Genomic DNA, 15,634 nt, shown 5'->3' with positions numbered 1-15,634 from the left:
TCTTAGAAATTTCATCCTACAAGCAACAAGGTAACAAGTAAACTGAACTCAAGAGGCTCGGTGCACTTCTGCTTGGTAAGTGTAACACTCAGTAAGCATGTCCCTCTTCCTCAAAAGTCAGATAAGAATTCAAATATCATGACAACATAGTAAGAAACATAGGACATAAAGATACATGGAGACACATATGTGCCAGTAAAGCAGAGGGTCTAAAACATCCTGAGAAGAGGTTTAACACATTAAAAACATAGTTTCAAGTTTTAGGAATAAAATTTCACAATTTAAGCCTAATTTACACAAATCCTCATTATTTTCCTCAGCCAGTGCATTATACACAAAGCATTTTAAGTAACAAGAGAACTGCACAAATATAGAGCAGAAAATAAATAAACAATAATCTTTATTTTTATAGAAGTAAAAAGCACTAGTTTTATACATTCTGGGACTAACTAACTGAAGCAGAAAAGAGGGAGAATTTGCCTAACCCCACCCTTAACGAGCAAATCAGTCAGCCACCATTTAAAATGACTTTTAAGACACCCATAAAAAATGATATTCATTCATAAACTAGTGAATCATGAAACACTGGATTCATGGTTGTTGTTTTACACAAACTCAGTCATAATGAAAAAAAAAAATATAAGCAGTGTGAGAGTGTGTAATAACAGTAGGTTGGGGGAAAAATCACTGAGAAAGAAAAAAAAACTTCTTCCAAGAGAAATACCAACAAATATTTCTATTGAAGAACCTTAAGCAAAGGACAACAAGCTCGCACTCAAAGGCTCGTCTGAATGGGTTGTCAGTACCATGAAACCACGTTTGCTGCAGCCCATTTAAACTGTGAAGCAACATCAGGGTGTAGCTTGATAGTACAGTGTTTACATATCATATGTGAGCCCCGTGTTCTAACCCCAGCCACAGCACACCAACAGACCATGAGTCAGTAGTACTCCTATGTCCTCCACTGTAAAGCTGAGATGAGTAATACTTCTCAGGAGATGTTTTTGGAGGAAAAGCCTTTGCCAATCTGCCCAGACTAACCTTAAACTCAGCATTCCACCTCTGCCTCCCAAGTGCTGGACTATACATATGCACCTCCGTACCAGCTTGTGAGTTGATTTCATTGCTATTAAACCTCAGTACACAATTATCTCATGAGGATTCTGTCAAGGTATACTAGGTGAGAAAAATAAGAAAAAGAGAAGTACCTTTTCCTTAGTATAGTCACTGGTATATAAGGTATGCCCACGTTCATCCAGCTCTTCTGACCAACCCCTGGGAGGAGAACCACACTGACTATCTGACTGGCTGAAACAACTGCTGTGGTAGTTTTCTTCTGATGAAAGAGGCTATAAACAGTCAAAAACACAAGGATTTTCTTCTTTGAATATAAATATGCAGTGAGTGAATATTTTAAGACTGAATTTACTTGGCTATACACAGTAGGATATCTTGAATATATTAATAATATTCAAATATTTACTTTTCAAAATAAATTGTCTTTAGTACATTGTAAGTTGTGAAGTACAATTAACATTGGTAATTTTATCATAATAATACAACCCTGGACAAAGTCCTGACAGGAAATAAACATAATTACAGTTTAGATGTATGTATGGAAGGCTTGGTTCTCCTGAGCGGGTGCTAACCCTGCAGATGAGATAATCCACACCTGAGTTAAGGACGAGTAAGAGAGGACTGGCTTGAGCAAACGGGTAACAGGCAGTGTGCATTTTAAGGGTGTAACTTGTCCCTGGCTTCTTGCTGTCTGTCTCCTACACCTCCTCAGCTCTCTTTCCTAGCAGCTGTCTTGAGGTGAGCAGCTTTCTTCACTATGGCCTCCTCCTATGATGCTCTCCCCCACACACAGCCAGAGACAGCAGACCCAACTTTCCAAAGACTGAAAATATAAGCACAAACTTCCTCCTTTAATTTTCTTTTCTATGGTAGATGTTACAACAGAAAGGAGATTAATAAAGGCATCTTTACCATTCACATCCTAGCAAGATAAAAGATATAAATCATCTAAGCAACTATCAAGAAAAGACAACATACTCTTTATAGGATAAAATGACAGCTGAGTTTTCAGCATCAACAATGGAAGCCAAAAACCTGAGAATAACTTAGCAAATCAAACCAAACAAAAAAGAACCAAGTCAAAAGCCAACATTAAGTCCTTAAGTTAATAAACACTGTGTGTGCTAAGCACCTGTGGGTACATGTACGTGCATGCACACGCACGCCGTATTTCCAAACCAAAAAATAAAAGAGTCTATCACTAAGAAAAGCTCAGAAGAGAATTTAAAAGCATGTGCTGTGAACAGAAGAAATCTGAGGGAGAAAAAGTAAAATTAAGGCTTAATGTTGAGTTGTAATACACAACAAAGAAGCTAAAAACAGAAACAAAATATACAATAAGAGCCTGTAATGGCTGGCTTTAACAGAGAGTGGTAAAGGTTAAACTGTGATAAAGCAGACATGGTGGAAGTCCAGAGCAGCAGTGGGTAGCAGTATTGCTAGACTCCGGCCAGATAACCCTTGGCTGTGTTAGACAGTAGCAGCCCCTCTGGCCTCTAACACAATAGTACTCCCTCACTGTGACTCAAGTCTACAAACAGTGCCAAGATTCTGGAAAGCACATTTGTCCTGCAAAGCACTATCACCAGGAAGAACTGCTGTCCTTAGGAAACCACTAGATAAGCTTCTAAAACAGCCTCTCAGCCAGTGGGTCCTCTGAGGGTCAAACGACCCTTGCACGGGGGTCACATTTCAGATATCCTGCATATAAGATGTCTACATTACGATTCATAACAGTAGCAAAATTATGGTTATGAAGCAGCAGCAGCAATAATGTTATGGTTGCAGGTCACCACAACACAAAGAACTGCATGGAGGAGTTGCAGCATTAGGTTGGTTGAGAACCACTGCTCTAAGGTAAGACAGAGTGGCATGGCCACTTACTTCCTTTCAAAGTTTACAAAAATAACTATAGTGAATTATGTCTAAAAAGAACACACCCACAAGAACTGGAAGAGCAGATTAGCAGATAACATCTCAATTAACCCTGCAGAAGAGAGCTCAGTCTAAACTGGCAGGCAGGAAATAGGGTACTGGATAACAAGATGCTTACTCAGCAGGATCTGGAGTTGGCTCAGAAACAACAGCATTGGGACTGGGAGACAATGGTTAGGGTGCTAAGGATGGGAGGACTGACAGCACCGGAATCCCTTCTTCATGCCCATCCTCTAGACATGTTCCAGAGCAGAACTGTGGACATTAATCCCCTCAAAAAGGCAGTCAGTAAGAACCTCAGGTGCAGAGCAAAACACAGTTAAGGTAGATTCAAAGACTAAGGCACCCGAGGACTGAATGGTGACATCACTGCCTTAGAGGCCCCATGCTGTAGGGAGAAGAGCTGAAAGCCTCAGTCAGTCTGTGTGGAAAGACCCACAGAGTCTAACAGGGAAGACAAGCAACTGACACAGATGCCCAATTCAAGTGAAGTTCAAAACAACCCGTAACTGTGAAGGGAAATTAATTCCGTCCTAGAATTTTACACTCAAGCATTTGATTAATTAAGTACAAGGACATTTTCAGATTCACAAAGTCTCTCAGTTGTACCTCCCATGTGCATCCTTTCCCAGAACTAATAAAAGATGTGTCCAGAGACTTGTGAAATATCCATTCTTACACAAGGTATACAGAAAGTATAAACTGAGACCCTGATAGACAAATCATTTTCATCTACAGAATAAAAAGCTAAGAAATACATACAAATTTCCTGGGCATACCTTAGTAATTATAGAGATTTTACTATTGATATACAAGATTTTTTCCCCAAATCTTTCTAGAGCTTTCCTTGCCCCCCCCCCCCTTTTTGAGAAGTTTTTCTTTGGTATTTCTATTTTTGTTCTCAATTGTGAACATTATAAGTCACCATGAAAGGGAGCTATGAATAACCAGTTGAAAAGTAGGACAAGAAGGAATACTAACTACAAAGCTTAGATTCTGCTAAATGCAGGACAGGTGACCTAGCTCCTTCCTGGAGCTCTGCACTTATGTGTGTAGCTGCTTCCTGTGAGAGTTAATGGCCCTCATGGACAGCCCAGCACAAAATGGCAGGACTTCACTGAATCCCACCAATCCAACCCACCTTTTAGCCAAATAGCTAAACTAAAAATACAAATAAATAAAGACAAAACAAAACAGTGCTTCCCTAAATGTAACTAGTCAGGTCTCTGTAAGACCCTGCAGGAGAAGCGAAGAGAGAGGAAAGCAGCAGTAAGAACAGTGTGTAACCATGTAGAACACAGTTCTGAGGGAATTATCTTCACACCTGACTAACCCCACTGCAGCAAAGAAACAATCATGACCTCTCTTAAACAGAATCTAAGGGTTGTCTTGAATGCTTACTGGTAGGAAACCATGAAGAGTGTGATGGCCACAGAACACCGACTGCTCTGATCAGTTAATGACTTTGTTTTCGGTATCCGGCTAGGCCCTCCTTTCCTTCTTACTGATGTATACAGTCAGCATCCTCTGGGGAGGGAGCTACTGTGACGGGCAGCCTCAAGCTTGCTGTGCAGCCGGAACCGGCCATGACACTGTGATTTTCTAGCCTCATCTCCCAAGTGCTGTGAGTTTCACAGCTGCTGTGCTGGCTCCTTCCCACTGAGCCAGTGAGTGTTCTTTAAAGACAGCATCTGTACACTAGTTAAAGGTTTGAAGAAAGCTTGGTTCTGGAAATCTTAAGAGGTTCAAATGCTCTACCATACTGACACCAAGAAACCAAGCTCTGTTTCAGTTCTGAATAATGAAGAAAAGCTGAGAGCCTTACTGGTTGGCTCAGATGTACTCGTACCTCTTGCTCTCCTGAGCTCTGGAAATCCCGGCTTGTGCTCACATCCCGAGCCCATCGAGGTGGTTTCCAGGTCCGCTCCTGGGTTGTGCGGTTATAGTAGTAACAACGGCCTGAGCTGTCCTTGTGAGTCTCCCATTCCCCGCTGACGTGAACTGCCGGGCTCCCAGGGAGAGGAGGGAGAGCAGACTGCGATATCTTCAGTTCCTGCAGGTTAGCGTAGACTGGAGAGTCTGGCCTTCCTTGATTAGGGGGTGTGGTCGCCTATGAAATAAAATTTAAATTTCATGTTGAAGTGGCATAACATTTACAAATTGAAATGACACTCAAGAGACCTATAAATAACCATTTATAATGTATTTTAAAACTTGAGGAAAACATTAAGAGCTAAGGGTGTAGCTCCATGGTACACCCCTTGCCCAGAATGTTCAAGGTCTAATTGTTAGCAGTACAAAAATAAATGAGCAGATAAGTACTTCAAAACAACACATAAAAATAACCAAGGAATTTTTAAGGAAAAATAAAAACATATAAAATCATGGACATAAATGGTATGGTTTAATATTACAGCCAGATTGAAAATAAAAACCTTCTAACAGAATCCAATGAGCTTGACAGATCTCTCCCACCCCCAAAGCAATTCAACTAACTGACAGCTGTGGGTTCTATTTAAGAACTGACACCAGAAGGTTGTACAACACTAGACAAAACCACCTCAGCGACCCAAACATGAAGTATTTAACCCATAAACCAAAGGACTGGACTAAGCCACTAAGGTTTCCTTGGCTTTAAAATTCTAAGATTTAGTCAACCAAAAAAGAAATTTACTTATGCATATGTGCGAACCTACGTGAATGTGCTACATGAGGTTAGAAGAAAGTGTGGGACTCCCCGGAGCTGCCCGTGGCTGCCCAATGTAGTGGGAAACAAACTTAAGTCCTCTGTCTAGGACCTTAAAACAATCATGGTTTTAAGCCACCTCTCCAGACAATTTAAATAATATATTTCTATAGCCCTATCCTCAATCAGAGGATAATCTAATCATTCTCAATTCAACAGATAATAATTTAAAATGTAACTAGAAAAAGAAACACTTATTCACAGTAGAGAGACAAACAGTTAGCTAATTAAAAATAATCTTAAAACCCAATGAGAATATTTAGAATCCATCCCTCCAAGGACTGGCTCAATGGTATACTGTGTGCTTAGAATCTCAAAATACATACTTACTCCTCAGCACCACAGAAACTTAGACAGACAGAAGCCCTGTTCCTAATTTCAGAACTTGATTACATATAATTCTCTACAAACTAATAGCACATTAGTACCCATCAGACAACAAGATGTACTGAATGAACAAAGAATGCAAAAACAATGGCCAAATAAACACACAACTAAGGAATTAAAACTAGTTAGATGTGACAGAGAACAATCATTTCTGGTTTGAAAAAAGGTTGGTCAGCTGTGTATGGCCCTATCTAAGAATGAAACATCTCCAAAGGAATTGAGCATCATGTACAAACACAAATAGAAATCCTGTCATCTAGGTTAACAGACAATGTTGAGGGTACATGGGAAACATACTCACTGAAGCAGAAAGAAGCATCCTGAGCAAGAGTGAGGATAAGTAAATAAAGGAGAGCCAGCGGGGAGGCAGAAACACAAGTCAAGAAAACAGCAGGGCAGGAACCAGGCATGGCAATGCCTACCTGGCTTGAGCCCAGCACTCAGGATTTAAGTTTGTATGCCACCTCACCTGACTAAAATTTTTTATTTTATATGTATAAGCATTTGCCTTTATATATATGCCATGTCTCAAAGGCCAGAAGAGGGCGTCAGATTCCCCAGAACTGGAGCTGCCATAATAAGGCCAGAAATTGAACCTGGGTCATCTGGAAAAAAGCCAGTACTCTAAATCATTAAGCTATCTCTCTAACTCCTGGCTTTTTTAAAATTTTGTAAAAATTCCTTTAAAAATGCTTCATAAATATTTTTAAAGGCTTTTATAAAAAACAAATCTGGTTACAGAAAAGAAAAATAATTTCCTAACAGAGGTGTTCGCTGTACTGTTACTTAGCAGAGTCAAACCAAATACCTAAGAACAAAGGCATGGTTAGTACTGTCTAGTATTACATAAGCTTGAAAAGGCCATGTGTGATTGACTTAAAACAGCGCGCACACACACATATGAGAACGAGATCCCATCTAAAGACTTTCCAGGGAAGCATGAAGGATAGCCAAAGCGTTTCAAGTTTTCTCTGGGTAAGAATAGGTGGACCTTCCGCCCATGTCATGTCCGGCTGTATTAGCAGGAGGAGATCACCCACAGAGTTCCTCAGGGGCACCTGCAATGCCACCATTAACACAGTGACAATTTTCCTGAGGAAGCTGATGAGTTCACTGTCTCAGTCACCTACAAGTGTTAAAATTCTTGGGCAGGATCACAGAATTACAAGCAGTAGTGGGAACAGTCAAAGATCTACATGTAAACTGCCCTGGCTAAATTCTCTACACTGTTGTAAAAAGACTGATAAAACTCATCAGTGAAGTAAATCCCTTAGTCTAAAAGCAAATACTTACACAATTCTTTAATCTACACTCCAGCTGACTCTCCCTACATAGGAATCTAAGCAAGAGTTAACAGAGTACTTAGAATTTATGGATTCAAAGTAAAATTCATTTTTCTAACATTTGCAAGAAAAACCTCGTTTGTATATTGTCATCAACAAACAGGTGAATTTTTCATGCAAGGAATCAACCTTTGAAAGGAGAACAAAACTCCAAAGTTAATTGTATAAGCTATATCTGTCATTAATTAACAACTGAATTGGGACTAGTACTGCTGCACATGACCCAATTTTATATTTTAGAAAAGCCTTGGCCTGTTCCACTTTAACCTCAAAGGATCTCCAGGAAGGAGCTCTGGAAACACATCTAAAGAGAGCTTTAAACTTAGAGCATGTCTGAAGTCTCATTTCAATACAGGAAGCACTACTTGTCTTTTTTACCTTTGACGTCACCTTAAGAAATATATGACAACAGACTTCAGAGAATGGCAGAATCCAAGTCAGCTTAGGAGAAACACCTCCTTTATTAAACAACACATGCTAGACAGCTTGATTCTTAAACCCCTACTTCACCAGAAATTCAGAAGTACACTACTGAGCAAAATAAATCCTTATAGCCAATATTATATTAATTTGGGGAAGGGGTTGATGTCTAGGCTCCAAAACTGAATTTAAATTATTTTTTAACTCTAATTTATGCAACAAAAACCTGTGTGTGTATGTGTGTGTGTGTGTGTGTGTGAGAGAGAGAGAGAGAGAGAGAGAGAGAGAGAGAGAGAGAGAGAGAGAGAAAGCCAGGCAAAAGATACAGATCTATAATCCCAGCACAAAGGCAAGAGGAATTCCTCCAAACTCCAGGCCAGCCTAGTTCTCTTAGAGAGGTTCATAATAGCTAGAATTACATAGTGAGATCATATCTCAAAAACAAAACAAAAAAATGTATGTATATAATGCCTTCATAATTTAGTTACTTAAACAAAATTCTCATTGCTATAATTGTTTATTATAACACTGTCCCAATCAATAGACAATAAAGAACAAAACAAGAAAATCTATTGAGCAAACAACAGTAAAAACATGGCTAAATCTATCAACGCTAACTCCAAAGCAAAGTTTTTCACTGAAGGCAACTATTAGAAAAACGGTATAATAGCCATTTAACAATTGTGAGATAAACTTGTAAATCCAAACGCTATCTTCAAGCACAGCCTGAGGCTCCGAGCTACACACACCACACTATTATTCTTGATATTTTACTTCTTAACATTTAAGCACCAATAGCAAACAGCTCCCAAGGAGAAATTTGGAAGCTCAACTAATGCTCATTTCTAGGAATCCTGCAATACACTAATGAAGTCACTTAGGCACTACTCTCTGAAACAGGTGTGAATTAATAATGCTGTCCACAGGCCACAAGAGAAACCAAACTGCTGCACTTCCTAGATAGCAGTGACCAAGGTCTCGCAGCTTTAGTTAGGGAACTTATCCAGACAGGCTAACGGAAAGGAAGGAAAGAGAGCACTCCTTTCAGATCGAATGCTCACACAAGCGTCCTCTCCTCCAGCTTTGCTGCTTTGTGGCTTCTGTAAGGTGCTTAATACACCATTCTCAGCCCAGATTTCCTTTCTGTTTTTCCCTCCAGAACCTGATAGTCTGTGAGGCAGTGTTTGTCTGCCTTATCCCTTCATCTTCTAAGCCAGCATCACACAGAGAAACACTCAGCAAGTTCACTTTGACACAACTAAGGAAGCTGTAAACAGGAAAGCTACAATGGAAATGAGAGTCTAAAAGCAATGTGTCTTCCTGTCTTTATAGTCTGCATGAAAAATCTTACTGATGCCATTGCTTCAGCAAGACAACACTTGCAGAGAAGTAGTCTAAAGGTCTACCATGGCTGAGACTCCACAGTCTCACCCTCTTCCACTTCACTTGTCAGTTTCATAGTGTCCTCATCTACCCAAGTCGTTCTGTGACTAACAGTTTTACTGTTTTCCCATTAAAACATTACTTCAATTCTTTCACGTCTACCCAAAGTCACTACCTAGTCCCGGCCCTGGTCTTGATGTAATGACAACTACCTACAGTGAGTTCCACTGACCCATTTCTTTGTCTTGTCCAGTCTTCTTAGTAGCACTAGCTAATCTCTACAAATACACTTATTACTCATGTGCTTAATACTAAGTCGGAATCCCAGCACAGAAGTTGAGGCTCTTAGCTCTCCCCCATCCCCAGCTGCCTGCACTCACTGCTGTGCTGGGTTCTCTACTCTATTCCCCTTGCTTCTCAATCCTATTAGCAAGTCCATGTTACTTTTCTCCCACATCCTGAAATCTTTACCTCTGACATGTCTCATTCCAGCAAACCACACATAAAACTAGGAACCCAGAGAGTGGCTCAGTGCAGAGTGCACATCCCTCACTCCTCTCAGTTCACCTAACTGTGTATGGCTGCAATGTATCCTGTCACTCAGGGCTTTCTGTATTAGCTCCAGGGGCTTTGGTTTCTATAACAGCACAAAATCCCTGGGGTTAGATACAGCCAAATGGAGCTGGCTCAAACTCTCTGAGCCACTCTCTGACTCCAGAAGCAAAATTTACACAGATTTCTTGTGCATCTGAAGCAGTACAAACACCAAGAGCCAGGTATGTAATCTCACATTTTTTAGTAGCCACATTAAAAAGGTAAAATGAAGTAGCTACTAATAGTATGTTTATTTAATCTCATATATCCAAAATATTATCACTTCTGTATATATTCAACACAAAATATATTCCGTTTCTTTTAAACTTATGCTTTCAAATTTTACTGTGTATTTTATAGAACATTTCAATTTAGATCCGAGATTCATTCTGACTTGTATGTGTTGTTAGCCTTCTGTGGGAACTCTACCCCACAACTCCTGACACTACAAAAGGCTGCTTCCCTCCTCACTCTCTTGCTCTCTTACCCTTTTGTCCCTTCTCTCCCCATCCCCTCCTTTCTCTCCACAGGCTCATGGCTGGCCTCTTCCCTCCCTCCCTCCCTCCTTCTCTGTCTCTCCTACCCTCTTAACTCCCCTCCCCAGACCCTAAATAATCTCTATTCTATACTATACCATCATGTGGCTGGTCCCACAGGGGGAAAGAATGTCCAACATGGGCCCTCCAGAGGCACCCCTTCCCCCCACACCTCACCACACCTCCACAGAATATACCCTCCACTCTCTTCATCTTTTTCATAACATTTGTGTTTCATAAAACGTAATGGCTGAAAATACAACATACTCAAATGAGTCAAAATTCTTAACTTTACATCAAAAGAACTTAATATTAAGTAAAATTTAACATTCAGCTGGGCAGGTCTGACCACCTGAGTTCAGATCCATGCTGAATGAATTTGTCCTCTGACCTGCACATGTATGCTGTGATGTATACACCCTCACATAACCTCACATACACAAAAATAAGGAACAGACTTCTGTGAATCTTATTTTCTCCTTTACTGTTTTCAAAAATCTACAGAATATTTCAAAAAGTAGAAAAGCAAAGGAGATAGCTATTAAGACACAGATATGTACTAAATCTCCATTACTGGTATGCTAAAAATACCATCTAGACACACTGTCTTTGTGGGTCTGCAAAGCACACACAATTCTCCAACAGGACGTTATGCAGCTGTAGCAAGACTTAGCTGCTATTTTATGCTGATGAAGTAGCAGACAATGACTTGGTCCCCTGCCATTCAAATCACAAATCTCCCTCCCAAGGGACTTGAATGTTAACTCTAGCATCAGCATTCAGAGAATGACTAGAGATACTTTGTTCTAAAATTTCTGGAGATTAAAAGCTAATAATGGGGCTGGGGATGGTTCAGTGGTTTAGAGCACTTACTGAGTGCTCTTTCTAGAGGATCTAAGGCTGGTTCCCAGAACCCACATCAGGTGGCTCACAACCACCTGTAAACTCTGGCTCCAGGGAATCCAACACCCTCTTCTTCCCTCTCTGGGCACCTGTACACATGTTGCATTAACACACACACACACACACACACACACACACACACACACACACACACGCAGAGAGCAACCTCAGCTGTTTTTTCCTTTCTCTAACTTTTCATATACTCCCTATTCAAATGAAAACATGCAGGAAACACAGGTGCAATATGCTCCACTCTGTAGGGACTCAAGTCTGGCCAAAACTGCAACTTGTTTTCTAAGACCTTTAGTAAAGTTTTAGGGTTGTTTACAAGCTTCCTTTCTCATCAAAAAACTGGGCTCTAAAGTCAGGTTTTTGTGAAAGATTCCAAAAATACAAAAGACATTCTTTTCATAAGTCAAATTAAAAGATTTTTCTTGTTCCAAGGCACCCTGAGTTGCTTGTCCATGCGCACACCAAGTGCCTGAACACACAGACACCATAAATGGCAAAACCTGCGCAGAGATTTAAATTCAGCTGAAATGTAGTTACTTCTTGCCCAGCATTGCCTTTGGGGCTGTTACTGCCCGTGAAGGCTACTGAAAGGCATAAAAGCACCTGGTTCTCTGAAAAGGTTCTTCCTTTTCAAGGAAGAAAGTGTCTGCTTTTCAGTTTCCAGGTTCCTCAGTCTCCCTCAATAACTGCACTAAGATGAAAATGCTATGCACAGCGAAACACTGTATCCCATGAGAATATTCTGAAACAAAAACTTTTCACTCATAGTGCTTAAGAAAAAGTATTTATGGGCTGGAGAGATAACTCTGCTCTTCCAGAGGTCATAAGTTCAATTCCCAGCAACCACATGGTGGCTCACAACCATCAGTAATGAGATCTGATGCCCTCTTCTGGTGTGTCTGGTGGACAGCTATAGTGTACTTGCATACATAAAGCAAACAAATCTTTAAAAAAAAATGAAAAAGAACTTATAAACTGTCACTTCAGGCTCAGATAAATGGCTTTTTATCTTTAAAAAAGTTTATTTTTAAACTTACAGCAACAAAAAAAATTATAACTAGATCACATTCCTTCCCATTTGATTTTATTTTTCAAACTGCTAGTAATTTATCACACTTCACTGAAGACTTCTCACTGTCCTAGCCCTATGTGAACACATCTTGAGTGTTCATACTAGCCATGACATGAGCACCCAACAAGGTCCCTCAAAGTAAGCATTCAAAATAAGTTCTTTTATTTATACGTCTAATGTGAACCTGTGTGCGTGCTGGGGCCTGCAGAGGCCAAAAGATAACACTGAATCCTCTGCAGCTGGAGTTCTGAGTGGTTGTGAGCTACGCCCTAAGTCCTAAGTCTACAGTACAGCACCTACGTGAGTGCTGGGAATCACACTGCAGTTTTTTGCAAAAGGAGCATCATTCTTAATTACTGAGCCACCCCTCAGCCCCATTAGCACAAAAAATAAATGAAGAAAAATCTAACATGCTTAAAGAAGATATCTAAACAAAAATAATTAACAAAATTTAAAGACAGTGACATGACTTTAAAAAAAAAAGATACATTGGCTGCCTAGAACATTCCCTTCTTTAAGTTGTGAAATAGAGATACAGAGGGCAAAATTGAGTTAGACAATGCACAGAACTAAAGGGAAGTGATATAGACAGCAAGTGTAACTCCTGTTGAGATCTTAAATAACAACAAAAGCACAGCTGACCAGATGACCTTTTTACAGACCAGTTAACATTCAGTTTGCCTTTCAGGATTCCACAGTGAAACCCCAGAGGTCCTTCCACAACACAGTCGGGACACGGTGTGGAAACACAACAGATACTCCCAACACTCAGCAGACTGCATATTCCAAAAACAAACAAAATACCTGTTTCTCTAATGGATCCAAACGTTTCTGAAATACAGGGGAGAGGGTGCAAACTATTTCAACAACGTCATGTATTGCACATCATTGGAAAAATCCTTGAGACAACAGTCTCACAGTTCTTAACATCAAATCCTCTGTGTCCTGCTAATACCATCAGTCACATACAAAACTGCTCTTATATTTCATATGCTCACTTACAATGGAAACAAGGAAGGAGAAAGTTTATGGTAGATAAAAGAGGGGAAACAGCCAGAGGCAGGGACATCCGGGAGAGTTTGGAGTGAACACGACACTGACAGTTCAGCTATTTTTTTAAAAAGTAAAATAATAAAACAAAAATAATCACAGATCTTAGTCCTGCCTCTATGACTATAATCCCATTACAAAAAGTATATCCACATATAAAACAAGATGTTTTTATATAAAGCACTTATGCAGCTTATTTTGTAAACTGCACGCTTTTCTAAGAGCATCTGTTGTTTAGTGCTAGTTTCTCGTCAAATGAATATAAATGAGAGCCGGTGGGGAACAACAACTCAACTGAGAAGCTGTCTGCAACACATTAGCCTGTAGACAAGTCAACAGGGCATTTTCTCAATAACTGAAGTGGGAGACCCAGCGCACTGTGTGTGATGTGACCCCTGGGCAGGTGGTCCAGGGTGTATAAGAAAGCAGGATGAGCAAGCCATGGTGAGCAAGCTTGTAAGCAGTACTGCCTATGGACTTTCCTTTGCTTCAGTTCCTGCTCTGCCTGCCTCCAGTGATGCACCTGAAAGTGTAAGATGAAACAAACCGAGTCCTCCCCAAGTTGCTTTGGGTCCTGGCGTTTATCACAGCAACACTTAAGCTACTAGGAAATGATGCAGATACCAGCATTTACCCCATTACACAGATGGGGAAAGTAGTTGAGAATTCAGCTACTTATCCAGGGGCAGAACACTGGAAAGTGATCCATCAGACCTGAAACTCAGGCCAGCTGACTTCAGAATCTGTACCCCACCTTCCATACAATATCCTGCCTGTAACACTTTACTGAAGGAAGAAGTTTATTAAAGCTATGAATTTAATATAAAAATCAACATTCCGTGATTACAAAAGGTTAATAATTATGAGCTATTGTAACACAATAAAAATTCTTCAGAAAATCATACAGACAAGACTATAAAAAGCATAAATACTTCAGCTAGGAATAAAATAATCCTCCTGCTTTAGTATACATTTGGGGAAAAAATAAGCAGTCTGGATCTTCTGGTTTTACTAGTGGCATTTTTTATGTTCATTCACTCCTTCATTCATTCATTTACTCTCTCATTTGAAAAACATCCATTATAATCCTGCTTGAATTTAAGAATGAAGTAACAGCCACGAGGTCTGTCCTTGAGAAACTTTCAAGTGACCAAGAGCTCTTCCCAAACTTCCCATGGTGAGTTTCCAAGTGAGAAAGTATCATTCTCATAAAATACAAAGCCTAACAAAACGCTCATCGTTAAACACAATGTGACAAGTAGCACATTAGAAACTAACAAGCAGCGCCTGTGTAGAAGCGCGCCTGTAATCCCAGCTACTCGGGAAGCTGAGGCAACAGGATTATCACAAATTCTAAGCCAGCCTGGGCAACTTGGCAACGCTCTACTACAGGATAAACAAAAAGCAGAGCCAGGGGTGTGGCCTCTGGATAGATTGCTTGCCTGACATGTGTGAGGCTCTGACTCAATCTCTGGTACCATAAAAAGGAATAAACAAATGAATTCTAACTTAGAAACTAAACATTTTTAAACTGTTTGCTTAGTAGTTAGAAAGCCTCTTTTAAAGATCTCAAAGAGAAACTCATAAAGCCTTGAATTTCTCTGTTCAATGAATTTTCCTTTAGCCAGATCTAAACCAATAAACAGCTAATGCTATCAAACATGCACTCTGAGGCTAATCTGCTTCCTTATCCTGTCAACTATCTCCAAACCCAGGTGTATGTTCGTCATGAGGAAGTTGCAGAAGCATTCCAAAGTCCAGACTGTTGATCACTACCTGCACTGCCCATGGAGAACTATCACAAGTCATTCGGCACACTGCGGTGTAAAGGATGCAAGAACTCACATACTTTTCTCTCCCTACAGTCAGAGAAATACTCCAGAGACCTTAGAACTACATTACTTCACATTAGCTCAGTTTAGTAAAGGATTTGAGGAGGTTTGATTTCTTCTGTGTCAAACACGTCTGACACAGTATAGGTAGTAAATATCAAATAATTAAGCAATAATCTCTGTGTAAGTATGGCAACCAAACAGGTCAGGTCTTATCTCAAATACTCTCTCCCCTGCCCAGAAGCACATTGTCACCTCACATATTTATAAAACACAAACCGTGTCAGTTCCAGAAGTTCTCATTTAACACGTTTCTGGTCTCGAGCTACCTCTGGTAAGCAAGA

The 15,634-nt window shown here is 40.1% G+C and overlaps 1 protein-coding gene across 7 annotated transcripts in view; it reads right to left on the bottom strand.

The window, feature by feature from the left end:
• ARHGAP12 (Rho GTPase activating protein 12) overlaps window positions 1-15,634 on the bottom strand; it is a 90,256-nt gene that overhangs the window by 33,396 nt on the left and 41,226 nt on the right. For 4 of the 7 annotated variants that reach the window (XM_080916850.1, XM_080916851.1, XM_080916853.1 and 1 more), the window contains exon 4: window positions 4,862-5,122. In XM_080916850.1, coding sequence (XP_080772976.1) covers window positions 4,862-5,122 — 261 coding nt within the window. Of the gene's footprint in view, window positions 1-1,208; window positions 1,350-4,861; window positions 5,123-15,634 lie in introns of all 7 variants that reach the window. The other 3 variants (XM_080916847.1, XM_080916848.1, XM_080916849.1) reach the window with 1 other exon arrangement.

Source organism: Micromys minutus, assembly GCF_963924665.1.
Source record: "Micromys minutus genome assembly, chromosome: 5".
NCBI lineage: Eukaryota > Metazoa > Chordata > Mammalia > Rodentia > Muridae > Micromys > Micromys minutus.
Note: the sequence above shows the minus strand (reverse complement) of the source record. Positions and strands in the feature narration are given on the sequence as shown.